This window comes from Callionymus lyra, chromosome 6 (genome assembly GCF_982586985.1).
Source record: "Callionymus lyra chromosome 6, fCalLyr1.hap1.1, whole genome shotgun sequence".
In the NCBI taxonomy this organism is placed as follows: Eukaryota; Metazoa; Chordata; class Actinopteri; order Syngnathiformes; family Callionymidae; genus Callionymus; species Callionymus lyra.
Genome location: NC_141823.1, coordinates 24,355,467 through 24,382,435, shown reverse-complemented (window position 1 = coordinate 24,382,435; position 26,969 = coordinate 24,355,467). Strand labels below are relative to the sequence as shown.

At 37.9% G+C, this 26,969-nt stretch overlaps 5 protein-coding genes across 7 annotated transcripts; all 5 read left to right on the top strand.

Moving 5' to 3' along the window:
• The first annotated feature begins 17 nt into the window (after positions 1-17).
• Positions 18-5,966, top strand: vps33b (VPS33B late endosome and lysosome associated). The gene is made up of 24 exons (XM_087794362.1): positions 18-121; positions 375-483; positions 1,055-1,135; positions 1,216-1,277; positions 1,416-1,465; positions 1,648-1,715; positions 1,792-1,837; positions 1,909-2,003; positions 2,153-2,257; positions 2,324-2,414; positions 2,489-2,566; positions 3,021-3,094; positions 3,166-3,252; positions 3,406-3,496; positions 3,572-3,646; positions 3,725-3,789; positions 3,857-3,911; positions 3,988-4,034; positions 4,247-4,379; positions 4,450-4,523; positions 4,600-4,701; positions 4,793-4,868; positions 5,204-5,311; positions 5,776-5,966. The coding sequence occupies exons 2-24, from the start codon at positions 388-390 to the stop codon at positions 5,853-5,855; spliced, it is 1,839 nt and encodes a 612-aa protein (XP_087650488.1). The 5' UTR covers positions 18-121; positions 375-387; the 3' UTR covers positions 5,856-5,966.
• A 501-nt stretch (positions 5,967-6,467) lies between these two features.
• On the top strand, positions 6,468-11,899 carry prc1b (protein regulator of cytokinesis 1b). 3 transcript variants are annotated; one of them, XM_087794358.1, is made up of 15 exons: positions 6,468-6,560; positions 6,806-6,938; positions 8,088-8,210; positions 8,305-8,538; positions 8,643-8,813; positions 8,887-9,036; positions 9,123-9,270; positions 9,389-9,525; positions 9,587-9,682; positions 9,751-9,897; positions 9,962-10,069; positions 10,143-10,253; positions 10,369-10,542; positions 10,651-10,676; positions 11,337-11,899. In XM_087794358.1, the coding sequence occupies exons 1-15, from the start codon at positions 6,550-6,552 to the stop codon at positions 11,383-11,385; spliced, it is 1,818 nt and encodes a 605-aa protein (XP_087650484.1). In that variant the 5' UTR covers positions 6,468-6,549; the 3' UTR covers positions 11,386-11,899. The 3 variants fall into 3 exon arrangements, with proteins under 3 accessions (XP_087650484.1, XP_087650486.1, XP_087650485.1); XM_087794360.1 differs by lacking the exon at positions 10,651-10,676 and having other exon boundaries at positions 10,369-10,465; XM_087794359.1 differs by lacking the exon at positions 10,651-10,676.
• A 536-nt stretch (positions 11,900-12,435) lies between these two features.
• ptpmt1 (protein tyrosine phosphatase mitochondrial 1) lies at positions 12,436-14,168 on the top strand. Its single transcript, XM_087794361.1, has 4 exons — positions 12,436-12,630; positions 12,858-12,938; positions 13,273-13,464; positions 13,603-14,168. The coding sequence occupies exons 1-4, from the start codon at positions 12,484-12,486 to the stop codon at positions 13,729-13,731; spliced, it is 549 nt and encodes a 182-aa protein (XP_087650487.1). The 5' UTR covers positions 12,436-12,483; the 3' UTR covers positions 13,732-14,168.
• A 598-nt stretch (positions 14,169-14,766) lies between these two features.
• cfap70 (cilia and flagella associated protein 70) lies at positions 14,767-23,284 on the top strand. The gene is made up of 26 exons (XM_087794357.1): positions 14,767-14,844; positions 15,022-15,205; positions 15,349-15,444; positions 15,576-15,655; positions 15,790-15,975; positions 16,171-16,338; positions 16,437-16,531; positions 16,633-16,723; positions 17,106-17,243; positions 17,375-17,464; positions 17,555-17,602; positions 17,676-17,767; positions 18,529-18,589; positions 18,672-18,842; positions 18,920-19,051; positions 19,460-19,588; positions 19,980-20,113; positions 20,234-20,349; positions 20,423-20,590; positions 20,684-20,808; positions 21,698-21,850; positions 21,995-22,159; positions 22,227-22,316; positions 22,797-22,898; positions 22,993-23,040; positions 23,207-23,284. Exons 1-26 carry the CDS (start codon positions 14,767-14,769, stop codon positions 23,264-23,266), a joined length of 3,000 nt encoding a protein of 999 aa, XP_087650483.1. The 3' UTR covers positions 23,267-23,284.
• Positions 23,285-23,753: 469 nt separating this feature from the next.
• On the top strand, positions 23,754-26,919 carry ndufs3 (NADH:ubiquinone oxidoreductase core subunit S3). Its single transcript, XM_087794356.1, has 7 exons — positions 23,754-23,820; positions 24,373-24,438; positions 24,561-24,658; positions 24,780-24,929; positions 25,390-25,515; positions 25,933-26,052; positions 26,664-26,919. The coding sequence occupies exons 1-7, from the start codon at positions 23,766-23,768 to the stop codon at positions 26,826-26,828; spliced, it is 780 nt and encodes a 259-aa protein (XP_087650482.1). The 5' UTR covers positions 23,754-23,765; the 3' UTR covers positions 26,829-26,919.
• Positions 26,920-26,969: the final 50 nt, after the last annotated feature.

Here is a 26,969-nt window from a genome sequence, read left to right as displayed (position 1 = left end):
TTGAGTAAAGTCAAGTGTCCACTTTTTGCATCGCTGTTCCGCTGGACACCGGCTTGTTTGGATGCCCGGAGAGAAACAGCGGATACTGTCACCAGTTCCTCTTTTGTTGCTACGGAAGCAGGTACCTGTCATATTTTTCTGAAATCCATTTTCTTCTATATATTTAGGTCCGATTATTTCCATATTTTACCTCACACTAGTGCGTTATCATTCTCGGATTACTGTCAACTGTCTCACAGCACATCTATAGACACTAACCTGTTTAATATTTACATATTGTACTTAGCTTTCAAGCTAATTTTCTTTAGCATAGATGTTTTATCCTCTCATCACCTCATGTTTAATTTTAAATAAGCAATATTTGACGTGTACAGGGTGAGGACTACCATGGCACACAGTTCCCGGAGTGATCCACCGGAGCTTCCGGACTTCACGCTTCTAAAGAGACTTGCAAGGGACCAACTCGTATATCTGCTGGAACAGGTGACTTACACATATTATTTAGTGGAATCAAAATTGAATTAAAATGGCTCATCACTTACCAGGACGCCCTGTGATGGCCCCTGTCAGATAAATGTATTTATGTCTGCAGGAAATAAACATTTAAATGTTCTATATGATTTACTGTTGAGGCAAATACATTTAATGGTCTTTGGTAATTGTCTACGTTCTTTCTAGAAGTTAACTGAATATTAATTGAGTGTGAATTCATTAAAAAATGGATTTAAATCACATATTAATTGGGTTTTCTTAAGTGACAAGGTTGTCCTCTATATCTTGCACCATTTTACTGGGATTGGCCCTCACAGCTCCACGAAAGAGATCAGTTAATGAATCCATCTCGAAAATATCCCACGTTTGATTACCGTTGGTGACTCAAAGTATCATAAATAAAAAGAAAAAAGTAAAATGGACTGTCTACTGTCAGCAATATTTTCTAACCTTTCTTTTTTGTGTAAAGCAATATCATTCATATACTTAAGGCCTTTTGGGTCAGTTTGTGCTTTAAACCCCTCGGTCCTATGTGTTTTCCATCACCCCTTTTCCTCCCCAGCTTCCAGGAAAGAAGGATCTCTTCATAGAATCAGATTTGATGAGCCCGCTTGATCGTATCGCTAACGTTTCCACACTAAAGGTAAGCTACCTGTGACGCAAACCGCATGAAAAAATGTTTAAAATCTTCCTTTATTTAAATCTTTTACCATCATTCTGCAGCAACATGAAGTTGACAAGCTCTACAAGGTGGAATACAAACCTGTTACCAGCACCTCTGATCAGTAAGTACCGCACTTACATCTAGAAAATCTAGAGGATTTTAATGCCATTTATTGTTGGTTAAATCCAACATTGGAAAAAAAAATACATTAACCAAGAGCTTATCGTTCAATTCGTTAAATATTTGTATCTCCTTATAGATTATGCTTTCTCATACGACCCAGAATTAAAACAGTGAAATGGATATGTGGTGAGTAAAATAATTTTCTTCACAGTCGCAGTTGAACCTTCTATAACTGGAGATAATGTTGTTTAAAAATATGAAGATGTTCATTAAGATGTTTTATTTAATCTAACATTATAAAAATAGAATTGATGCAAGAGCTGTTTATCTTTCGGAGCGTGTGCCTAATAAAGCTTATTTTACTGCAGAAATAGCCAATGCAGACAAAGCTACTGGCAGAGTTAGAAGATACAAGATCATATTTACTCCACAGAAGGTATTACATCTCTTTTATTATTTGATATTTGTTTTAACAATTGATGTTTACCTGCTTGTTTATCTATTTTCTTTAGTTTTATGCGTGTGAAGCTGTTTTGGAGGAGCAGGGTCTCTTTGGTGGTATGTTTCACCCTCTCGTTCTGACTCTGTTTGACAGTATGTGCGCTAACAAAATGAGTTATCCTCTTCAGATGTGACAACAGATGAATGGGCGTTTTACCTTTTGCCACTTGATGATGACGTCATTAGTATGGAGCTCCCAGAATTCTTCCGAGACAACTTTCTAGTAAGTGTTACAGGGTGGGAAGGATTTGCTTGAGGCCACTGTAGGTGTACTTTACCTGATATTATGTTATGAAGTTTTACATTTTCTAGTGATAATCTTTTCTAGGCAAAAGTCCATATTCGAATGGAGTGTTTAAATATGTTTTGCAGGCAGGTGATCAACGGTGGGTCAGGTCGGCCAGCAGCGCTCTCAACCTACTACACTCCATTTTCGGTCCTTTTTCAAAAGTGTATGGGATCGGACGATGCTCGAAGGTTTGTTTGCCAAAAGTATTTTCCAAATGAGGGGATGATAAAACTGTAAAAGTAAATGTTTCCTAGATGGTGTATGAGTGTTGGAGGGAACAGGTGGAGGAGGCAGACTCAAAACCTCGTCACGCTGAAATAGGGAATGTTTTCCTGATCGACAGAGGTGACAAGTCTCTCAATCATTGCTCGTTGTTTGTAACCTTTGCTTTGCTCAGCTGTGCTCTCTTCGTTCTACAGACGTGGACTTTGTCACCCCGATGTGCTCACAGGTGGTTTATGAAGGGCTGGTGGATGATATATTTAGAATTAAATGTGGTGGGTATTAAGAAAGTCATATTTAAAATGAAAAACATTTTTAACATTGACATTAACCTACAATGCTTCATGGAAATATTTTATGACGAATTACATTATGGTACTCTGAAATTTTATGAAACTGAAATGCAAAAGTGAATTGAGTTATTGGTTTTATGATCATCTACAGTTCAATTAAAGTAGGCTTGATAGTAAAATATCATGAAATCATTTCTCAGATTCACGAAGAGAGCTTAGCTCCCTGCAGCTATTGACTTTTTTTTGTTTTACACTAAAATGATTGAAAAATATTCCAGATCTCTGCACTTGAGTGTGGTGTTAAATGTAAGACAAAGTCAAATTGACCAACTAAAAGTGGTGCAAGTTAATTTACGTAAATGTTTGTGTTTATTTAATGTATACATGTTTGTGCGTGTGTGTGTTTATTTGTCTTATTGCGTCTTCTATTTCTCAGGCTGTGTTGAATTCGGGCCTGAGGTCACATCGTCTGACAAGAGTTTAAAAGTGATGTTGAACTCTCAGGACAAAGTAAGGTTGACGCATATCATATAGAGACAATTTCTGTAGCAACGCCTTCACTTCTTCCTTTTGCCCTTCAGGTCTTCAATGAAATTAGAAATGAGCATTTCTCAAACGTCTTCAGTTTCCTCAGTCAAAAAGCAAAGAATCTCCAGTCTGCTTATGATGTGAGTAAATCCCTATTTCTCTGATTAGTTAACATTTCAAACAATTTAAGTACAAAGAAAAATGTACACCAAGTACAAGTTCACCAAGAAGTTGAGTTTGGAGGAAGTAAATTGTTCATACTTTCTTTTTTTTTTACTTTCTACTTTCTTCAGAAGCGACAGGGCATGGACATCAAGCAAATGAAGACGTTCGTGTCGGAGGAGTTGAAGGGCTTGAAACAGGAACATCGTCTGCTGAGCCTCCGTGAGTGTTGAGAAAACAGCTTTGTGAACAAGTTACACTAAATATCTCACTAATACGAGTGCGTCTTTTAAAAAGACATCGGCGCCAGTGAGTCAATTATGAAGAAGAAAACCAAACAGGATTTCCAGGAGCTTCTCAAGACGGAACATTGTGAGTTGAACTATGTAGATTAACAAGAGGATTAAGTTACTATGCTTTTATTCATTCAAATCTTTTACCTTCTACTAGGCTTACTGGAAGGGTTTGATATCCGTGAATGTATCACTTACATCGAAGAGCATATTAACAGACAGGTGTGTTGACTCTGGCGAAGAAGAAAAAAAGATTGTTGTCCTTACATTTGTTTGTCTTTGTTTACAGATCTCCATGATAGAAAGCCTGCGGTTACTTTGTCTTCTGTCAATCACAGAAAACGGCGAGTTCAGTTTCAGTTTGTTTGATGGACTAAAACACTCATTATTTGTTAATTCAATGGTCATGTGATCTTGCAGGTCTTCTACCCAAAGATTACCGATCACTAAAATTACAGTATCTGCAGGTGAGAAATTGAATCTCTAAGATTTCAATGTCATTGTTTGGTTCTGAAATATACAAAATGGCAGTCATTACCAAGTTAAAAACAGTTCAAACGAAAACTTGACTTGTATAGAGGGCATCAAAACATTTTTTCCTTTAGCCCTATATCTAAAATTGTACATTTACATTTTAAACATGTTATTTCTAGTAATAAGTTGTGCTTGGCTTTCCCAGAGCTATGGCAGCGAACACCTGCTGACATTCGCTAACCTGAAGCAGCTGGGTCTGCTGACGGAACAGCAGCCCGGGGACACTCTCACTGTCATGGAGAGCAAAGTGGGAAAACTGGTCAACGACAAGGCTGCAGGTACAACTGCCTGCTTTGTGAGAATTGTTTTACGTGAAATGATTCTCTCATTCTGTGTAATATGAATCAGGGAAGTTGACTGAAACCTTCTCCTCACTGGCGAAGAAGAGCAATTTCAGAGCTTTGAGCAAAAAGCTCAACCTGGTGAGTGAAAATGACATGTCATTGTAGTATCTTTTGAAATATCTATCTAACTGAAACACCACATTGTTGTTCCCAGGTGCCTAAATCAGATGAAGAATATGACCTACGTGTTCCCCGGGACATGTCGTACATTTTCAGCGGTGCCTACGTTCCTCTGAGCTGCAAACTCATCGAACAGGTTACATTTCCTTTGAAGATGTTGTTAGTAAATCACCACTTAAGCTTTGCTTTAGGTGTATCGTAAACATAAAATCTGCTTGTGTTGACAGGTGTTGGAGCGAGGCAGCTGGACCGGGCTGGAAGAGGTCACTCGGCTGCTCAACGGACAGGAGTTTGTTGTTACAGGTTTTGAAAGCTTTTCTGAATATTTTGTTTATTTTTAGCTTCATTATGTTGCTGAATAAGTGTAAAAAGCAAATCTATTCTTTGATACATTGTATAAATACTAAGTAATGACAGACTAATTCCACCTCATACACTAAAAAGTAATTACATTGAAATAGAAAGCAATTTTCTTGCATAGTTTGATTTTAAAAAGTTTTATTTTCAAGGTTGTGATATATAAAGTTCAAGAAATGCTAAGAGCCGGTTTTATTTTCAATATAAAAACTAATTGTTTCGTTTTCATTGAATTGCTTTAAAAAAGTCTTGACTTGTTCAAATGCTTCTTGTTTTTGCAGGCAAAAACGGCGCTCAAAACGATGCACAGCGCCTCATTCTTATCATGTTTCTCGGTGGCTGCACCTTCTCTGAGATTTCAGCGTTGCGTTTTCTTGGCAGAGAGAAAGGTCAATACGAAAGCACTTTCATGGCACTAATAAAAGAATTTACAATGTTCTTCACTTATATTTCTAACAACAATAGCACTGTAAGAGAGCCGCAGCTTCTCCAATAGCTCTACAGCAACGATCTTAACTCTCCTCTCTCCATTAATAAACTCAATCTAATTCTAATATAACATCATTTTAAAGGCGTTTCACTACATTTTCCAAAGAAACCTTCTCAAGCTTTTCTGGAGAAATACTATAAATACGATCTATTTGGATTTTTATATCGAACAATAGACATAGAGTTGTCTTTTAGTAAAGTTGCTGAGATGAATTTTGACCTTTATTCTTCTTTTAATTAGTTAATAAATATGTTGTTCACTTGTTATTCCTGTTTACAGTGTCCATATAACCAATAATGCCTTTTTTTTGGTGCAAATGATGTCATCTTGGTTGTTAACTGTTAATGTCTGTCTCCGTTACAGGCTATAAATTCATCGTGGTAACGACTGCCATCACAAACAGTTCAAGACTCATCGATGTGTTGCTTGGTAACCAAATATGAAGCTTGAAGACTGAAACAAGACATTCCTTCTCACCATAAACTAAAGAACTGTAAACATGTATAAATCAATAAATTCTTTTTTTTAAGATTAAAGGTTTTGTAATTGTTGTATATAGTAATTGTATGTGTGTTTATTTCTATTATTTCTGGGTATTTTGGTTTAATCCTATTAGCTCATTTTTTCCTAATGAAAAAAGTAATATCTGAGTGTTCTTGAAACAGAGCTAAGTAACGGTAATTTTGTGGTTACGACTTTTAGTTTTTTACCGAACCGAAGTACAGAATCTGTCCACATGAATTTGATCTGATCAACAAAGACGTCATTGTTAAGGAGTTTCTACAGACGCCGCCACGCCCTGAATGAAACTGGTTGGCTCTGTATTTCAAATAAAACATTAGTTAAACATCAGTTAATATTTTTAAAAATGTATTTAATCGATCTTATTTATTTCAAAATTAAGACGCAAATATTAATTTAATCACAATAAAATCGTAAGATTCGAGACAAATAATGACAACGAGTGTCGCGCTCATGACGTCACACGCACAGTTCTCCGAATCGTCCAATCAGAGGAGAGCCTTTCGCGACTTGCGAGATTTGAACGAGGGTAGAGAGGTTAGGAGCAGCATCGTGTGCTACGCGGATTTATTTGGTCTTAAAAAAGACACCTCAAGCCCATCGGGGATATCAAACATGAGAAAAAGGTACGTTTAAATACTTGAACATGTAGTTGTTATACAGATTGTCATGTTTATAAAGGTGCATTACGTGTTTTAACCGCGAATGAACTGAAGCGTTAACAGGGCAGACGTTAGTTCTTTTAAGAAAGTACTTTTAAACGCTTAAATGTAATTGCTTAATCCCACAGTCCATTTTTTTTTACTGTAAAATCATGATAAAGTGGATGTTTACTTCAGGGACACTTTGATGATTTTGGTTTTGCCCATAGCGAGGTGATCGCCACAGAGGCGGTGTCCACCCTAAACAAGGCGCTCTGGCACCTGAAGGACATCTGGGAGGAGATCGGTATCTCCGAGGAGCAGAGGCTGCAGAGGAACAGTGTTGTCAAGGATCACATCAAAGTAAGGACACTTGTTGTTGACAAGCGTGGTGTTGTTGTGAACCATCAAAAATCCACTTCAATTGAGTTAGATTTTTGGACAATGGGAGAAAAGAAAGAACATAACACGACTGTGTTCAATCGATGAGTATTTTTCTCCTGCTCATTTCTGTCATGGTGTGACAGGGGTTCCGCTCAAGGTGAAGAGTTTTCCAGTCCATCATAGTTGAGATAAAAATAGACGACACCTAATTAGTTTTGCACCTAAACAATAAACAATGTAGAAATGGTATTTGACAATGTATTCAATATAATTTTAAAATCCAACTTGACCTTCAACTTCCAATGTCCTGTTACATTTGATAAGGTATTGAAGGCACTATTTTTATTTCAAGACCTTCAAATGAATCCCACTGAACAGCACCTTCAGTGACTGAGACAGCACTGCAGGAAGGAGAGATTTCACTGCTCCCTTCTTGCCCAGTGCGGTCAAGCTATTTTGTTATGTTAACTCCCTCCCTCTAGTTTTTTACTTGTGTACATTTACAATAAGTTTAGATTGACTTTGTTGATATTAGATCTCCAGTTCACAGCAGACAATAGAAGGTACAGTAGTTTCATAAAAGCGAGACCAAAGTGAAAATGGGTAACAAAGCGCAAAATATAAAAAGAATAGATCAAAATAACACAGAGAATACAAACATAGAATAACATCATCCCTTTACTCTGCTCCTGCCCCAAAAACTCCGTTATAAAGTGTAATAGCACGAGGAATGAATCTGTGAACTCCTGCTTCTCTGTTCACTGATAATAATTAAGTAAGTAAGTAATACTTATTTGTAAAGCGCCTTTCTAGACCAGGCCTGCAATCCCACAAGATTCGCCAATGGAGAGAACTTAAAGATCACAAATCACTTATTATAATTTGTTTGTCTTTTTTGTGTACTGTGACTTAAATTACCCCAATGCGAAAGGAATAAAGGTATATCAATCAAACGGTCATAACATGTGCAGACGACGTGACAAAAATGTCTGATCATAGCATCCCCAAAACATGTCTAGTAGATCTGTTTGTTTTTGCATCTATGACATCGTGGGCCCACATTTGAAGATGTATTTGTCAGCCTTGAGTTTGTAAGATGCATCTCAACATCAATCTGTGATTCATTAGGGTTTACTTGACATGATGATCAAAGAAGAGGAGTCATTGAAGAGGAGGCTTCTGGACAGCATTAAGGGATGCAGATCAGAAATGGAGAAACTGTGTGAAGAACTTCAACGTCCACTCTTCCAGGTGACGATAGTGTCTAAAGGAAATGAAAATGAAATAATGTGTTTATGAATATTTGGAGGGGGAAACTGATCATTTTTGATTTCATGGTATCTAGGAGGAAAGAGGGCTCACCATGCTGCAGCAAGAGAAGAACATCCGCACACAGGTGGAGGCTCTGGTGAAGGAGCGAGCCACTCGAATGCAGCAGCTAAAGACTCTGCTGGAGAAGGACCATGACCTTTGTGACCTTCTATGCTCGCTGCCATACTGCATCTCCAATGAGTCCGTCCCTTCACTGGAGCAGCTTGAGAACTTTCGTAAACACATTGCAGAACAGAATGCAGAAAAGGTAAGATCCCTCTTCTAGCTAACCAGGATGCTAAATAGAAGCTTTAGATGTATTTATTTCTGTTTCCTATTCTGACTTTTTATCCACATGTGATATATTTGAAGGAAAAGCGATATGCAGAATTTGTGGAGGTGAAGAAGCAGATTGTCCTCTACATGGATGAATTGGATCACATTCCGGAGACCAGCTTTGAGAAGGATGTAGTGTGTGAAGATGAGGATGCTTTCTGCCTCTCCAATGACAATATCACCTCTCTGAAGCTGTTTCTCTCTCAGGTAAGATTCATTAAAACAACTTCCATTCAACAAATGTTCCGTCTTTACCGAGCGTGCTTCTGTCATTATGCAGCTGGAAAATCGCAAGGCAGAAAATGAGTTGCTGTGCGAGAATCTTCGGGAAAAGATCCAGCAGCTGTGGAGTCGCCTTCAGATCCCAGAGGAGGAGAGGGAAGCTTTCAACGAACACATGGTCCACTCCAGGAAAAAGAATTTGGACGCGGTGGGACTACGAAAGAGTCATTACTTTTCACAACTTCCTGTCCAGATTGGTGGATTTATTTTGTTGCTTTCACTTTTGTCACGTAGTTGCAAACAGAGGCCCAGCGTCTGGAAGAACTCAAACTGCAAAATATTCGCCATGTCATTGATGCAATACGCTCCGAGATCGCTGTGCTTTGGGAGAAATGCTTCTTCAGCATTGATCAACGAGAGGCCTTTGAAGCATATTTTAGTGGTGAGTGTTTTTTGTCATCTTATCATACTTTGCATTATCCTTCTAAAACCATCCTAAACCAAATCATCACATGCAATGTGCGACATCTACATCCGTTCTGAATAACTTCGTATTTCAGACGTGTTTACTGAGGAGCTCCTGGCCCTGCACGACGCTGAGATTGCACGACTCAAGCAACATTACGAGGATCACAAAGATCTTTTTGAAAGCGTAGACGAGTGGGAGAAAAGCTGGAGGCTTTATCTAGACCTGGAGGTAAGGGAGCAGATAAGGAGAATGCTTTTGGATTGAAGTTAACTTGAAATGTACATCATAGAAAAAGGCCTCCGATCCCTCAAGATTCGCCAACAGAGGTGGAAATCTTCTTAAAGAGGAGAAGCAGAGATCTGATCTGCATAAAAACCTACCTAAGGTGAGATTTCGCCATTGTTAAGACTGATTTTATTTACAAGTATTTGACCCTACTTCTTTTTTTTTCAGCTTGAAAAGAAGCTAAAGGTCCAAATAGACAGGTGGGAGAACGAGCAGAGCCGAGAGTTTTTAATCCACGGACAGAAGTTTCTGTCATATGTGGCCGAGCAATGGGAGCTTCACCTGTCTGAAAAAGAGAAGGACAAACTAGAAAGAGTAAGAAAAAAAAATCCTCCTTTTATTTTGGAACATGTAACAAACTTTCTTTTTAAAATTTCAGCAACAAAAGAAGACCAAACAGATTGAGATCGACATGCTGTATGGAACAACCAAAACGCCATCCAAGCGTAAACTCTTGGGCACAATGACACCAAACAAAGTAAAAAAGGTGTAATATACCGTTTTATAGCCACATCTCTCATGAACGCAAACAGAGGTCTAACGTCTTTAGTTTCCCTCAGATTAATGCCACCTCCTGTTCTTCCAACGCCACCTCCAACGGCACTCTGCGCTCTGTTTTCGGTGGAACCGTTTGTCGTTCTCCCTTGCCCAGGACACCTCTCGCCAACAAGGTGTGTGTTCATTTTGTCGATTCTTACTGCCGCCTCACACCAAATGTCCAGCCCATTGTTTTTATTTGGTTTCTCGCTCCAGTTTGTTGAACAAATTCTTCTCGGTCAACTCCAGGTTCCAGGATCAAGGGTCCAAGCCAAACCTCCCCATCCTCGTTTGCAGAACTTTAATAAGGAGAATGATGGCCATGTGAAGGGGACACCAACGAGTGGTGGGTTGCCGACCACTGCTAGTCAACAGTGTAACATCAGCCTAAACTCAGTTGCCAGCACATACTCAGAATTTGTGGTAATTGACTCTTTTGTCTCCTTTGCTTTTGCATGCGACATTCCTCTCTTCTCTCTTCTCTCTTCATATGTTAAAAAAAGATGCTTCATGATCATGTTATAATTTTAGATGGACTTGGTGAACCCTCAGGCAAGGTGATTTTGCAAACCGTACGCTGCTGTATGCGCACTAATCATACTAGGCTGCATGCTTTTAGGGTGTTACAGTGCAATGCTACTCCTGCTAAAACACTGTTGATTCATATGGAATTGTCTGCTAGCTTTGCATGTTTCTTATGCTTGCTAGCCATTAATTCCAATAATGATTATAATTTAAGGCTGGTTTTATGTCTCGCCTACTAAAATCTAGAAAGTTTTGTAAAATTGATTAAAATATACTATGACCTGACAACGTTGATGTGAAACCTAAAGTTGATACTAAAACTTATGCATTCTTAGTGACTCAGAGTTTTGAATCCTACCCAAACTTATGTTTTGACACTAACCCAATTGAAAGACTATTATTTTAACAAGGTAAACTGTTTGGTTGGTATTTTCTATGGGATAATAGGATGCCAACTTCCAACAGTCCAGAGTCGGCAAAAATAAATTATTAATTATTTTTTTAATACACATGGAGAACATTCTCTATCCACACAAGATTCAAAGTCAGTTTTGTATTTGTTATTGTTGTAGACTAATGGTTGTTTACCCAGTGGCACTTTCATTGATGAGCTTGATTAATGTCACATATTTAGTTCCATTGTCTGCCTTCCATCATCTTTGAACACTTGTATATTTTCCTTATTTCCACAGCGAGACTTGTCCAAGGCCTCTAACCCCAAGATCCAGCACAACATCCTGAACTCCACCAACTTCTGACCTCTCCTAGCAACAGCCAAATCCTTCCAATGAAGTCTCTCAATGAGTCATTCTCTGCCGCCTGCTTGTATATGTAAATATAGATAATATATTTTGTGGACGTGCACAAAATTGTTTGCTCCCAGTTTTTTTCCTAAAATTCTTTTTTGCTTTTTTACTTTTCTGTCTTTGCCTGTAAATACTGAGTTATATTAACTTCACTTGTTCTATTGCATTGATGGCTAAAACAATGTTGCACTGTAGTGCAGTAAATTGAAGGTATTTTCTATTACTCTTTTGCACATTGAGTACAAGTAATTTGTCACCTTTGGTGTTCTTAAATGCTTGGGCCGTTTTAACTTTTAATGTTTCTTTTACATGTGTTTTTATATACCTACTTTACTCACTTTTATTCAGTTGACAAATGAGCACACTACTGGCATCTATGTTAATTTGCAATTGGTTTTGTACACTTCCCATCAATGAAATGTAAAGGAATAATAAAATCCCGAAACTGACTCCATTATTTTTTATGACTCCGTTACCACAGGCATGTCGAGAGTTTGTTGTCTTATGCGTACCACTGCAAAGTGTTGTTTGAGGGCCACATGCTTGCTTTTGACTAAACTTGTGTGGTCATCATAAAAACTATACAATTGATCACTTGAATTATGATGACCAACCATTTTATTTATTTATTTGTACTATTAATTTCTAATTTAAACTAATTTTAGGACATTTCCATTAATGTATATATATATGTATATATTTGTTTTTAAAATCAATATTTGAAAAAATAATTATTTTCCCATCAAATTAAGGATTTATTTTCATCCTTTTTTCATTTTTTTCTTGGCCTATCACTGACGGTAGATGACGTCAGGACCAACATAATAAAAAAAATTAAAAAAACATTTTCAAAAAACTTTTTTTCAAAGTTTCCATTTTACTCTGGAAAGCTGTCACCGGAAGCCTAGCTGTTTCCGGAAACAGCGCTTGAGTGGGCGGGCTCTTTCAGAAGTGAGGCGGTCTCTAGGACGTGGAGTGACACCGGTCATCCTGTCTTGCAAACGGCTTTACGTTTGCATTGATAACGTGCAAGATGTCCGCTGTTTTAGCTCGGGTACTGTTTTACCCGACATTAGCCTACAATGTTGCGATGGAAAAGGTTTCGTCGAGACGGTGGTTTGACCGAGTGGACGAGACGGTGGTTCTGGGAGCTCTTCCGTTCAGATCCATGACGAAACAGGTCAGAAATGATGGACACACGTGCTGAATTAAATTAAATTATTAAATGAGGGACGACATGTTACTGGTTTACAGTTGTATCTCAGTCTGTGTCTGTACTGTTTTTATGTTTGTTTTTTAAATAGTGTCACTATTGTCAATGATCAACAGGAATAACTTAAGATCAAAACTTTTCTGATCACCTTTTTATATAAATAAATAACAGAAGATGTATATTTTATGCTGCAGCTGGTGGAAACAGAAAATATCAGAGGGGTCATCACAATGAATGAGAACTATGAAACAGATTATTTCTGCAACTCAGCTGAGGTGAGTTATTTGCATGTTTGAACAGACTTCTTAAAACATTCCTTCTGCAAAAGTGACGTGTAATATTTTCAGTCAAGTTTGTTTTTAAGTAATCAAACACTCATCGTTTTATTATAACAATATTGATCTAAAAGAGAACTTGTAAAACAGATTATTAAAATCTTTTTATTACATTTTCTCCCTGAAACGTTTACTTATGTATTAATGCTATCCTCAACAGAATTGACGGGAAGATATATAAAAAAAAAGAGATGTTATCTTTGGTTCAGCGTGTAAAATAAACATTTCAATAGCTAAGGTGTGTGTAAATCAATTAAGATGTGTTTGGCTTTAGGAGTGGAACGCTGCTGGTGTGGAACAGCTGAGGCTTAGCACAGTGGACCTGACCGGTGTGCCCAGTCTAGAGAACCTACACAAGGGTGTGGAGTTTGCCCTTCAGCACCGACAGCTGGGAACTAGTGTTTATATTCACTGCAAGGCTGGACGTTCTCGTAGTGCCACCCTTGCTGCTGCATACCTTATTAAGGTCGGTTTAAAAGCACACATTATGAATTGAATGATACAGTTATCATCCTTAATTCAATTTCCTGAACTTCATGGAGGGTTTTTTCAAGTAACAATTCTATGTAGTTTGAGCATAATGTTTTTGTTTTGGTGATTGCAGCTCCATTGCGTCGGTCCAGAGGAAGCCTGTCAGAAGCTGGCATCTGTTCGACCACACATCCTGGTGCGCTCTTCTCAACTAGAGGTCCTCAGGGTCTACCACCAGCAGGTGTGTGGATCATCCAGTTAGACGGCCAGAAGGACAGATTGGACTGCACCATCTCACAGCTGGAGGACTGAACCCATTGACAGCCGTTTCTTCTACCAAAGAGACACTTTTTGAGAACTTCCAAAAGGGTTTTTAAAGACTATTATCTGTTGTTTACCTTGGAAATGTCACCCAGATGTAGTTGGAGGTTTGAAGAATGGTGTACCTTTGAATAGGTAGTTTGGTACCAAAATATCTTTTGTTCAGTGAATGAATAAAAAAAAACATTGTTGTTGTATATTCTTGACAAAACGCTTTCATGTTTTAAAATATATTGTGGGAAATGTAAACTCCATTTTGTTAATAATACTATTGTGGTTCTTGACCAAGATACATTTTGTAAATGTAGTTCATCACTGTATAATAATAATAATAATGTTGTATGTTTCAAAATATCAAGTAAAGCATATGAAGGTTCATTTTTTTAATGACTAGAGCATTGCAATCCAATGGACAATCTTTGTTGAACTAGTTAATTTAGTTTTTTAAGAAGTTGAAGGTAATTACTTAAAATATAAAAATGTTTCTACAGTCATCGACTTGGGCAACTAATTTAAAAAAGCCTTAGTTGGCTTTATATAAAAAGACAAGATATTAGCCATAAAGAATGGCAAAAGTTTTCTTGTCGCACATCACTGTAAAACTGAAATTAGGTAAACCATGTGTCATTTTGGCACATATATTTAATGCGCTATTATAAGTTAAAAATCCTTGTGTGAGTTTTTATCATAAACATTTAGGAAAATAAGGTAAATGTTACTGAGATTTGAAATGTGTGTACGCAAACATTTTGACTAAGTATTTTGTTAAGTATTAAATAATAGTTTTCTTCTAGGTATTTACCCTGATTCGTCGTTCGACCGTAAACCATTTATAATGTAAAAAGGAAAAAACTACGCGATATTCAAGGAGGCGTCTCGGTCCAAGTCAACAGAGCCTGAACGCATCACTGTTGCCATGGATACAAGACTCTAGCTGGGGTTATCGACGTATCTTTGAGCAAACGTGTCCAAAGCAATGGAAATAAATGGAGATGTCGAGGAGCGAGTGCATTTAGATAATATTCGCATAACTATCACCCGCGCAACTAACCTGGTAAGTTTGTTAATAAACAAAAAACATGGAAGAATTTTTCAAATGTGTTCTGCAGAGTTACCATTCCTTACAAAACCCGATCCATTGATTTGACTTGAGGCCAGATTCATTCGTCACGTTTCTGGAGGAACCACTAATGTAAAGGAATATTTCAAGGTATTGTGGTTTTGCTTTCAGAATATTGCAAAAACGGAATGTTTTCAGACTTTTCTGAAAGTCATGCACGGCTCCTCGCTGCTGGGGGAGTCAGACAAGACGCTTGTAAACCCGGAGGACGTGTCCGTCAACTTTAACCTCACCTGTGGCTTCTACGTCAGCGGAGCTCAAGATCTTAGTGACGTCACCCAGAGACCAGTCACAGGTAAAAACACACCTGACCTTTCACTGGGTGAAAGTTCAAGCGCTGCTTGAGGGAAAAAAAAAATGTAAACTTGAGATATCTATATGGATATCTATATAAATTCCTGCTTTAAAAACCTGCTCTAAATCCAGTTTTGTTTACAGTTTCATTAATAGAATTCCTGCGCAATAACAAGAAAACAGAACCAGAGACTTTTGTTCTTGGACAGGCTGTCATAGACCTTCTGCCGTTGCTGCATGGTAAATAAACTCAATACACATTTCATTGAGTTGAACTATATTAGGGAAAACAACAAATGTTTACCAAGTAAATGTATTTAGTTATAAATCAGTTCCCTCTGCATGTACTAAAGGTTTGTGTCATGGTTCAGGTCAGTGTAACTTCTCCTCTTCGGTTCCTCTTCATCTGATACAAGCTACTTTGGAGTCAACACAGGACTCTGACTTTAAGGTGAGGAAGAAATGACAATATTATGATGAGTCTCTGATGAGTAAAGAGACAGAACATCTATAGTAATCATAGTGTGAAACCAATTGAAGATAAAGAGATATTTTGGAGATTCAAGTGTTGATTTTTACTTCTAGGAGCCGATGCTGGAAGTGTGTGTCAGTGTGTCGGGGCCTTCACTCGCAGAGTTGGATCGGGAAAGATCTAATCTGTTGCGGGTCACAGTGGAGACGGCTTACTCTCTCCCCGAGCCTTGGACTTTACCCTCGAGTTCTGACTCGTGGATCTACACGGCTGCTATTGAGGTTCCATTGACTGATGAGGTACAGATGGATGCATTCATCTTCTGCCCTATGTTTCAAAATTATCGATGGATTATAATTAACCTTATTTATGATTTATAATTGTCTACAATATATCTAATTTGTACCTGGCAGTAAATAAATAGGATAGACATAAAACCAAGAAGAAAAAAGTTTCACTTTTGCATCTTTCTTTTATCATTTACTGACCATCAGAAAGATCAAGTGCTGGTGTTCGGTGACGGGAAGCAGAAGACAGGAGGGCAGAGGGAGATCGAGGGTCGACAGAAGAAGAGGCCCCATCAGGCCCTGCTCGTCCCCGGGAACCACTTCCTGCCTAATACTTACATACATGCGGGTACTTTTGATCATGAGGAAGTGAAGGTAACCGGCTGTTACAGTATAGCTAATAACAAGTACATTATTCAAAACAGTTGTGTGATAACCAAAGCTGAAAATAAAAAAGAGAATTCCGTACACAGGACCGTAAATTCCGCAGTGAAGCAGAGACGATGAAGGATCGAGTGTGCTGGGACACAGAAATAACCTGCTTTTTGGATAAAGGAGGAACATCTAGGTCAGAAAAATGATTTCTCGTCAGCTAACATCAGACAGAAAGAAACGGCCAAGCAATGTGAATGAAAACATTAAACAAATGTATTTTTCTCATAACCCAAGGTTGCGTCAAAGAATCACTGAGCAGAGACTTTGGCCCCTTGAGGTCACAAGGTCATTGATTCCTCTTGACAAGACCTCATCATCCAAACAGGTAACAATAATACTCGCTGTATAAACTACTTTATTCAACAAGCAATCTTTAAATATATGGTTAGCTTTCTTCTGGATTACTACCATTTACTCTTAGAGTACTTCAGCCACACAGAAAATCACAAATGTTTTTTTTTGTTTGTTTAAATTACAAAATACATTTGATAATCGTTAAATAATATTGTTTATTATCGAATTGCCGAGTCTATTAAATGCAAATAAATTCAAAGTTTTAAATCAATTCATGTTCTATATCTGGCTTTCTTCACTTAGGCAATTTCCACTTGGACGCCTCTGCTCATATATGCATTTCAATGTTTTGGTAGTAGACGACATTTGGGTCACATCTGTAACCACATAGAACTTGTTTGTCGTTCAAATAGTCAGCTGAGGAGGACATTCATATCCCATCCCATGGTGTTGCGTTCATGGACTTGGGTCGACTCTTGTATCCTGGAGTCAAAAGAATCAGAGGATTGTACAGCATACACTCATTCTCCACAACTGAACTTTCAAACAAGGTTAGACCCACATGTTCTGTTTATGCTCCTCATACGTTTAAAACACTCACAGTCAAAAATGGAGCTAAACGACAAAGATGGAATCACATGGTCGACTAATCTTGTTTTCTTTCATTGAACTTCCTGCTTAGACTCAGAGGAGGCTCAGTGTATTCCAGCAGCTGCTCAAAAGTTTACCTTTGAATGGAAACCACAGAGAAGTCAGGAGGTCAGCTGACAGGGTTGGTGTGTTTGTTTCACTTCCATGTTTAAATGAAAATGTTACAAACTTAAAATTGTTCCCAAATATCAAATGTACTTTTTACCTCCAGAAAGGCAAACAGAGCAGAATGGCTACGTCTGACGAAGGAACACCAAATGTAAGAATTGTACTTACTTGTGTGTTTCACTGTGTAGTAAACAACTCTGACTGGGATTCTCTCATGATCACAGACGTATGATGGATCTGGAACATACATCATTGTGGAAGTTGCTCTGGAGAAACCTCTTGTACCCAGAACTAGCCCAGAGGAGCTGACCAAACGGTAACACTGTAGATCTACTACTAATACTGTATCTTTACACCTTAAAAACCTGTATTTGCACTTTGGAAACTTTTATTTTGAAGCAGTTAATCATACTAAGAGCAGCATTAATGTGCAATTAACAATATTCTTTAAATTACAGATTAATATATATTATATATGTACGCACACCAGTGCAATATTCCAGCTGTCATGTTATGTCATTTTATCATTTCAGTTTGTATACAATGTTTAAGTTGTTAAGATGTTTACATTTTTAGTTCAGCCCACATTTGTTATATTCCACATTCCATTTTGAAATTATTTAAAGTGTTTTACTGTGTCAGCATTTTCTGTCCTGAAGACCATGGTTGTCCCTCATAAGGTGGTCAACACTCTCATTTTACTTGTCAATCCATAATTCTACTCTGAGCCACGGTCACTAACGTTTGGTAGTAGTTACTAAATAAACAACGATGCTGATCGTTGGCCTTGACTGGACTCTCAGCTTAGCTGTCATGGAGGCTCTCAAATGTAGCTTCACCTTTGAAAGAGTTCATCGGATGCCTCAGGTTATCGGCATGTACATATGGAAGATTATGTCTTTAGGTAACTAAGATATCCCTGCAGAGGAACTGGAAGAGTTCCTAAAACTATAATAAATTAACTTATTTTCATTGCTTGCAGTTGTGTTGGGCATACATGCATCATATACCTTTTGTGTATTTGTACATGTATATTACTGAGTACTGTTCAGTAAAATTAATCTTTGTCTCCTGCAGGCTGCAGGTTCTGATCCCTCCATCATCTCAGAGGCCACCGGGGACCACTCGTGCACAGAGAGTAACCAACCCTCAAACACTAAGACTATGATAAAGTTCTCTGCAGTGTTGCCCTCTAAAATCTCTGTTCAATGTCGTACCAGGCCGTCCAGGAGTTCCACCAAGAGGTGAGAAATGTGGTCTCTCAGGTTTCAGAGCAGTATGTGGAATTGTTCGGAGGTGAGCGACATTGCAGTCGAGAGCAAGTGACAGTTAACCTAATGGGAGCTCTCAATATATCCGGAAGATATTTTGCCTTTAAGCAACAGTTGAAGGTAAAACAGGCTGTGCAGCTTATCGCCCGTCACGTCGTAATATGGAGGGAATACTGATGCTGCTCGTTGCTGTGCAGCACGCGGTGGTGAGGATTGTTCGTGACAAGATGGAGAAGACTCAGCCGTTGACTGAAGCTGAGCACCTCCAGGCGTTTATTCGGGAGCTCTATATTTACCTGCAAGATGAGATGCACACGTCTCTCCGGAAGGTACTTCACTCAATAAAATGTTAATGTGTGCTCAAGGTTTATGTCTTTGAATGCCATTGGAAAAGACTTGCAAAACACAACATTGTATTTTAACAACCAAATACATTTGTTTATCATAATAGGTATTGTTTAACCTTGTGCCTCGTGTTGCAGAGGCCCGAAAATAAATGTATTTGAGGTATCCCTTGTGTTATCTCCGGGTCAAGGTGAACGACCTCCACCACTGCATATGTATTTCTGAAAGCCAGGGATGTTGTTCACATTGAACCAGAGACAACACAAGGGTTAAAAGAATCTGTGAGACTATCCATTGTTTGTGTATAAAATAATTTCAGAATGGCAGTAAAAACATAAAGAAGCTATTGCAATTTAATCACATTTTTGCTCTTGATTTTCTTCTACTGTCAGATTTATTTTGGGGAGCTTGTGGAAGGTTCTAATTGCGAGGTCCAGTTGAGGTCAGCTCAGCTCAGACTGTTCGCCAGAGAAGCTGAACTAACTGGAGACTTTCAGCTGGCTGCTCATTATTACCAAGAGGTATTCTTTATTTATTATTGGACTCTGCCTTTGTTTGTTTTAAGTTCTATTTGTAGTTAATTGTATGTAACATATTTATGTGAATCTGAATTTTCCTCTTTCAATATCATTATTTTTTTAAACACATTGTTTCAGAGAAATTTAAATATTGGTGAATATTTAAATTCAAAATGTGCTGTAATTTACTAGTCAACCTTGTTTCTTTCTGTGGCATTAATAATATAAGTCCTGCGTATTTAGCACTTTTATGCTATTAGCATTTTTTCTTTCTCCTTCTTCTGCTATTTCTGTTCTGCATCATTCTACTTCAAGCTGGGACACAAATACTAACTATATAAAGTCAAGTAACTTTAGTTATAATGGAGCAAAATTAACATTCTTTTTTTTGCAGCTCTTGGTGCGGCATCCCTCAGAGCCGGAGCACAGGTTTTCCTGGGGGAGGCTTTTTATGCTATCAGGAGACCACACGAAAGCTAAGGAGTGTTTTTATGAAGCTGTTTCCATCGAGCAATCGCACCAGCCGAGGTCAGAAAAAGAACTAAAGCCGTGAATTATCAACTTTTTATTGTGTTGCTCGTGTTTGATTATTGATTATTTTATCAAATATATTTTTTTAATTAGAATGTTTGCTTTGTTTCTCTACAGTTTACTGATGTGTGGGATTCTGGCAACCATGTTTGAAAAGTTTGAGGAAGCAGAACTATTTCTGGAGATGGCAACAAGCGCTGAACCCCCTTGTGTTGCTGCCTGGACGATACTTGGTAAGATGTTAGAAATATATTATATCTGTCGCATGGTTTATTGTGATATTTTTATGTATGAATGAATCCACAGGGTTGTTCCTGGAGAGTCAAAATAAACACTTCCAAGCAGAAGCAGCTTTTTTGGAAGCCAAAAATCAACTGGCAACAGGTATTGAAAAAAAAGACGACATTGATGGACAAGAAAAGAAGAATGAACAAGATGAAACTTCTACCTGTCATCCCCCCTCTGTGGAGGAAGGTGGGAATGAAAATGATTATTTGGAGATGAGGAACATGACTTGAGTGATCACAAGTAATAAATGTGTTTTTTTTTCTGGGTATATTGATCCAGAAGTTGAAGATCCAGAATCAGCCGTCGGGTCTCCGCCGCACTCTAACATTTCATCATGTGAAAAACGCTCCTCAACGATCTACACTGAGACACTTCATTTCCTGCTGCAGAACAACGCCCTGCAGGTCAGAGTGACTCGCTGCAACTGAACATCAGCGTTAGGAAGTTTGAGTTCTGAAATAATATTCTCTCATTCTTCATATTTCAGCTCATCAAGTGACATGGATATGACACATCAAATTATCTTTTAGTCCACTTGTTTTGTTGGCTTATTTATACTGTTATTTCTTCATTTTTAATATTGTATTATTAGGAAATGTACTTATTTATAACATTTGTTTTAGAGAGTAACTGTCACTGCCAACAATGTTTTTAGCTTGTGGCTCATTATATTGTACATTATATATGTTTTGACACTGTACAAAACATATCATTATATTTGTCTTCTGAACGTGTACTGTAAGATGTTGTGAGTTGTGATTGACAACTGAAAAAACAACTTCGTCAAAATTCCTAGTGGAATCAACTCCTGCCCAGTGTACCGTGGATTATTTAAATACTTAAAGCAGCATCACATAAACAGTTACACATTATTTATTAATATTTAACTTATAGTCAACTTTGACTCATGCAGTAGAACTCATACCTCAAACTGTGGATCAGAGAAAGTGTTTTCATTGGAATTACTGATTTTTTCAAATCGACCAGGAAGATAAAACAACAGATGCAACCAGAGCTTTTTTTCTTTCTTTTTTAACAAATGCAAATGTGGTTTATAACCACAGAGGAGCCACAATTTTTGTAGTTAAACTGTTCTAACACTGGGTAGATCCAGAAAAATGTTACATACTGTTGCTTTAAGTATCAAAGAAAGGGCATGATGGGAAGATGTTGCATCTAAAATAGGCTTGAAGTATTTGTTCCTGTTAAAATGTGCATCAATATATATTAAAGAATATAAATGTCAGTAAAGATGTGATCCCTAAATTATTACATATCTTTCTCTTTTGACAGATGGCAGATCGCGCTTTGTCCAAACAACTTCTGTCTCCAGAAGGAGGACGAAGCGTTTCTTACCTTCAACATCTGGCTCATCTGCAGTTGCTTCGAGAGGACTACTGTAGCGCCACCAACAGCCTCAGGGAGGCGCTGTTGCACATTGACCAGGTACAAAGTTGTTTACTTTTATGGTGATTATTTTCTAAATCAATGAATTGCCATCCAACTGTACAATTTAATACACATGACAGTTGCTCGTTAGTCTTTAATTCTTTACACAAGTTAAGATATTAACTCCCGTTTCTCTGTTAGCAAGACGCTGATATGTGGGCTCTGATCGGCCACTGTCACTTCCTGCGTGGGCTGTTCCCAGATGCTCAGGAGAGCTATGAACAGAGCCTGGAATTCACAAAGACTCCGTCTGATTGTCACCTCGTTCTCCTACGTTTGGGCTCCATTTACATTCAACTTGGAAAGGTCACCAAAGAACAACTGAAGATGATTAGAATTGTTTCTTCATGTTTTATATTTTCTTGACTTTCAGTTTGCTCAGGCCAAAGTCATTTACCTGCAAGCATGTGAAGACTCTCCCACCTGTCTTACCTGGTTGGGACTGGGGGTTGCCTGTTACAGGGTGAGATTATACAGCTGCATTAAAAAGGATTGTAATCATTTACAGTTACTATTTCTCAACAGCTGTTAATTGACCAACCTTTACCTTAACGTTTAGAACCTTTAAAACCAATCTTGAAATCTTTACACTTTAGACTTTCTTCTATTGTCATTGCACAGAAAACACAGCAGTTTATTTCATTATAGGAAATATGTTTTTGTGAGGTTTCACAGCTTACTTAAGTTTAAATGGAGAGTTTTAAAACAGGTCACACATTCCATAAAAACATTTTTACTATGTGATTACTTTCAAATTTTCTGTTATATATTTTAATTGAAAAAACAATTATTACTGTTATTTTTTTAAATGTTTTTCCTACATTTGGAATTAGATTTTGCCCTTTTGTGGAAAACAAGATCAAGGTTGGCCTTCAACACTGAAATATGTTTTTATTTACAGCAGTTTTTAACTTCATCTCTGTTGTGGTGCTTGTCTGTGCAGCTTGGAAAACTGAATGAGGCAGAAGAAGCTTTGATAAAGGCAAACCATTTAAACACTCAAAATGCAGAGGTCTGGGCTTATCTTTCTCTGACCTACCTTAAGGTAAGGATTAGCTTTCCTTAAATCCTCCTATTGTTTGCACTTAAGCGTGATTCCCCTGATTTCTGGTTTGAAAAACATCTTTGATGTGTTTCAGATGGGCAGGCATGTTGAGGCAGATATATTTTTTCGATACACAAGCAGGGTAAGCTCTTTACAATGCATTGTCTCCGAGTACAATGCATTTTTGAAAGTGTTATAAATTATCCACTCAGTGCATGGATAAGTCATTAAAATAGTATTTCTGAACATCATGTCTTTTTTGAAAGTCATGTCTTCACTAATTTACCTTTACCTTTTCATATTTTCAGTTCAACCTGCAAAAGAAGACACTGATAACGGAATTTGAAGAACTACGACGCCAAATATAATCCATTTAGTGTACAATTGTTGCAATAAAATAAAATAAAATGTACATGCCTTTGTTTAAAATTTTATTAAGGGAAGTTGCTGATTTTCTTGTTTTTTTGTTGTTGAGTGGGCTGTCTATATATATATATATATATATATATATATATATATATATATTCCAAAATGAATAATGTTAATTTATCCGTAACTTATTCAGGTTAGTCTCGTTAAGATACAAATCTATTTTACTAGAAAGTTCAATATTATATGCAGTACTGCAACATACGAATACAAAAAACCAAGATTAGAAACTAAAAACATTCCCATTCCAATGGAGTCCGACGTCAAATATCCTTAATACCTAATGCCTTAATAAAACGTCTCATTAATATCAGGTAGATCTGGTAGTATTTAAGAAAATGCGTTGACGTGATGAGATTTAAGAAAGACATTTCATCTCCAGTCCAGTAGGGGGCATCACCTCAATCATAGACGCTGTTCCGGCAGCAGAGTCACAACATGGCGGCGTCTTTGGTGAGGCTGGTCCGTGGAGGTCTCGGACGCACTTTGAACGGTGAGCCTGCAAACTCATGTGTCTGTGTTGATTTACTTTAACGCAAAAGTGTTCGTATCTATCCTGAAGACAGGGGGGATGGCGTAAGATATTAGCTACATGTTATTTTTGTGTGTGTTTGCCGGGGTTTGACCTTCGAGGTGGCTATAGCTAACATGCTGCAAAATGTTGTGTCGGAATTGTCTTATAATATAATAATATATATTAATATATTTGTATACAATCACATAATCGCCAGCTCTCGTTAAAAACAGCTATATTTGTTCATCTTAAATGGAGTAGACGGGTGTAAAGATGGCCCTGATGGTATACGGTGGTGAATCTGAATCAAAACATGAGAATCTGACGTCGTTGCTTCTGTTGAAACATTGAAAGCATTATAAGAACAACATGTTTTTATTTTGGTTAAGGGTTTTGTTATCTTGACGAATGACGTAAAAATGCATTATTTATTGATCACATTCTGCACAAAATAACGTCAATATTATGTTTTTGGTTGGCATTTAGAATTCCTTTTTAATAACATGGTTCCTGGTTTGTTTTTCCCTAAAGTTGCGAGGACCTCCTGCCTTCTTCAGCAGCAGAGTCGGCTGCAGAGCTCCACGACCGAGACCAAGCGTGAGTCTGCCCATGTACCAGTTTGTTAAATCAAAATATCCTTTAGAATGAACTGTTTCATGCCAATATTTATGCATATGTGCAGATTTGTAAATTTAAGGTGTCATCTTTTATTTCTGCAGCTACCATCCGTCCCAAAGATGCTGTCACCCACAATCAGTTGGCAGCTTTTGGAGAATATGTGGCTGAAATAATGCCCAAATATGTACAGCAGGTCCAGGTGAGTTAATTATCCAAAGCATTACCTCATTCATCCATAGTTCCCAATAGGTTCTAATTAATAATTTCCTTAGGTAACCTTGATGATTAACTGATCAACCTTTATTTGATTATGTGTTTAGGTGACATGCTACAATGAGCTGGAGGTGATGATCCATCCTGATGGAGTGATCCCGGTGTTAACTTTCCTCAGGGATCACACAAATGCTCAGTTCAGGAACATGACTGACCTCACCGCTGTGGACATCCCATCGCGCCAAAATCGCTTTGAGGTAAAAAAAAAAAAAAGCAAAGAGCTTTGGAAGCAAACCCTGTACAGGTGTATCCGTCTCTTTGTTATAGATTCTGGTTTTATCTAATTCTATTTGTATTTTTTTGGAAATCTATACCATAATAAATATGTAATCTAAGCTATACAAATTATTCAATTTAAACGTCATCACTGACATGACTTTGAACAAAAACAAGTCCCTTGCTCTGCTTTACACTCTTACAAACCTAAAAACCAGAGGGCCACAGCATACCATGTCACGTGCCGTGTACAAAGTAAAAGGGATATTTTGAACATGTAACAAATGGAATTCTTTGCATAGCTTTCTGTAAGAGATCATATAATTAAATTACCCACATTTCCCATGACAAAAAGCTTTTTCGACTTTTTTGTTTAACAGTTTGTTCAATTGTACTCTATTAATTCTAATTTTCTATTTTTTCCTTCCCCATCATTCGCAGATTGTTTACAACTTTCTGTCGCTGCGCTTTAACTCCCGTATTCGTGTAAAGACCTACACAGACGAGTTGACTCCAGTGGATTCTTCTGTTTCCGTCCACAAAGCATCAAACTGGTACGAGCGGGAGGTGAGTCGAACTCAAGAGTTTATTCATAATGCACACTTTATTCAGGTAATCATGGTACAGACAGATGAGGTATCAAGATCTTATCGACAGAGATTAAAAGTGGTGAAGAAGAGTGTAGGCAGGATGAAACAGTTGGGCACAGCTGTCGGGTCAGTCATGACTTGTGGTTGAGAGACTCAGTATGTCAGACGGCATATGTGGAGAAGCTCATACAAAGTTATAGAGAAAATGTACAATTGTTTGAACAGGAGGAGAGACTGCTAATGATGGTAAAATCAATAATGTCCATGGAGGTGGTAAATCAGGACTTGGTGACTTGAATTTAGTGTTTAGAAGACACTCAAACAATTTATGTAGTAATAAAAATACCTGAAGCTTTAACTAATATAAAAATTGTTTTGTTTTTGCGAATTCCAGATTTGGGACATGTACGGTGTTTTCTTTTCCAACCATCCTGATCTGCGGCGCATCCTGACTGATTATGGCTTTGAGGGCCATCCCTTCAGGAAGGACTTTCCTCTCTCGGGATATGTTGAGGTGAGTTCTGCTTTTGTTGCATCCTTAAATTCTATTTTTTTTAGAGGACATGTTGGGGTGTGTGCTGGGTTCTCGCCAGCACCATTCAGCATAGGGGCCCTCTAGGAGGTGATTTTGATCCCCTACGGTGGGAATTGGGCCCTGACGCTGTGTCTCAAGCGGCATAGGGGGGTTTTCATTTATTTTCTGCCTTTTTATTTCACAAAAATTGTCCTTAAAATGCAGAAAGTAGTGTTAAATATTCCAAATTACCCGGGGGACACTTCCCTCTACCACAGAGTGTCAAAATATGGTCTTATGCCAAAAGAGATTTTCTGAAAGTGACCATTTTAATTAATAATTTAAATTTGATTTAACACTTTTGATTTGTGTAACATCAGTTCTCAGAGCGTCACCTGTTTAAGTGCATTATGGGATAGCATATGAGCTTTAAGGGGAGAGAGTAGGTAACGACTAGTTGAACAAAGACATAATGACATGATTTCAGGACCAAATATGAAACGGCTAATGTTGGTACAGCTTCGAGGAAAATGAGGATGATTGACAGGTGCCTGTCAAATGGTAACATCAAGTATCAAACCTTTTATCAAACCTTTGTTCTCTCTCTGCAGGTGCGCTATGACGACGAGGTGAAGAGGGTTGTTGCTGAACCAGTGGAGCTGTCGCAGGAGTTTAGGAAGTTCGACCTCAACACACCCTGGGAGGTGTTCCCAGCTCACAGGGAGGCCAAAGAGGCTGCACCTAAACTGGAGGCTGGCGAGCCGGAGAAAAAGTGAAATTGCTTGTAGACATCGTTGTCAAGTCTTTTCCAGTCTGGAAGCCCCACCTGAAATATTTATGTAAATAAAAATAATAATACAACTCTTATTTGTGTGAATATGTCCTTTTTATTTTTATTTTTTTCGAAAACGGAAACC

Excerpts from the sequence above, each read along its gene's own strand:
- vps33b (XM_087794362.1), top strand. The coding sequence starts at position 388 with ATGGCACACAGTTCCCGGAGTGATCCACCGGAGCTTCCGGACTTCACG. Across the intron at positions 2,004-2,152 it reads TCTTCCGAGACAACTTTCTA|GCAGGTGATCAACGGTGGGT; the intron begins GTAAGTGTTACA and ends TATGTTTTGCAG. Across the intron at positions 4,524-4,599 it reads TGAGCAAAAAGCTCAACCTG|GTGCCTAAATCAGATGAAGA; the intron begins GTGAGTGAAAAT and ends TGTTGTTCCCAG.
- prc1b (XM_087794358.1), top strand. Across the intron at positions 6,939-8,087 it reads TTGTCAAGGATCACATCAAA|GGTTTACTTGACATGATGAT; the intron begins GTAAGGACACTT and ends GTGATTCATTAG. Across the intron at positions 10,677-11,336 it reads TTGGTGAACCCTCAGGCAAG|CGAGACTTGTCCAAGGCCTC; the intron begins GTGATTTTGCAA and ends TTATTTCCACAG.
- ptpmt1 (XM_087794361.1), top strand. The coding sequence starts at position 12,484 with ATGTCCGCTGTTTTAGCTCGGGTACTGTTTTACCCGACATTAGCCTAC. Across the intron at positions 12,939-13,272 it reads ATTTCTGCAACTCAGCTGAG|GAGTGGAACGCTGCTGGTGT; the intron begins GTGAGTTATTTG and ends GTTTGGCTTTAG. Across the intron at positions 13,465-13,602 it reads CTGCTGCATACCTTATTAAG|CTCCATTGCGTCGGTCCAGA; the intron begins GTCGGTTTAAAA and ends TGGTGATTGCAG.
- cfap70 (XM_087794357.1), top strand. The coding sequence starts at position 14,767 with ATGGAAATAAATGGAGATGTCGAGGAGCGAGTGCATTTAGATAATATT. Across the intron at positions 16,724-17,105 it reads AGACCTCATCATCCAAACAG|TCAGCTGAGGAGGACATTCA; the intron begins GTAACAATAATA and ends TCGTTCAAATAG. Across the intron at positions 17,603-17,675 it reads CTGACGAAGGAACACCAAAT|ACGTATGATGGATCTGGAAC; the intron begins GTAAGAATTGTA and ends TCATGATCACAG.
- ndufs3 (XM_087794356.1), top strand. The coding sequence starts at position 23,766 with ATGGCGGCGTCTTTGGTGAGGCTGGTCCGTGGAGGTCTCGGACGCACT. Across the intron at positions 24,659-24,779 it reads AATATGTACAGCAGGTCCAG|GTGACATGCTACAATGAGCT; the intron begins GTGAGTTAATTA and ends TTATGTGTTTAG. Across the intron at positions 26,053-26,663 it reads CTCTCTCGGGATATGTTGAG|GTGCGCTATGACGACGAGGT; the intron begins GTGAGTTCTGCT and ends CTCTCTCTGCAG.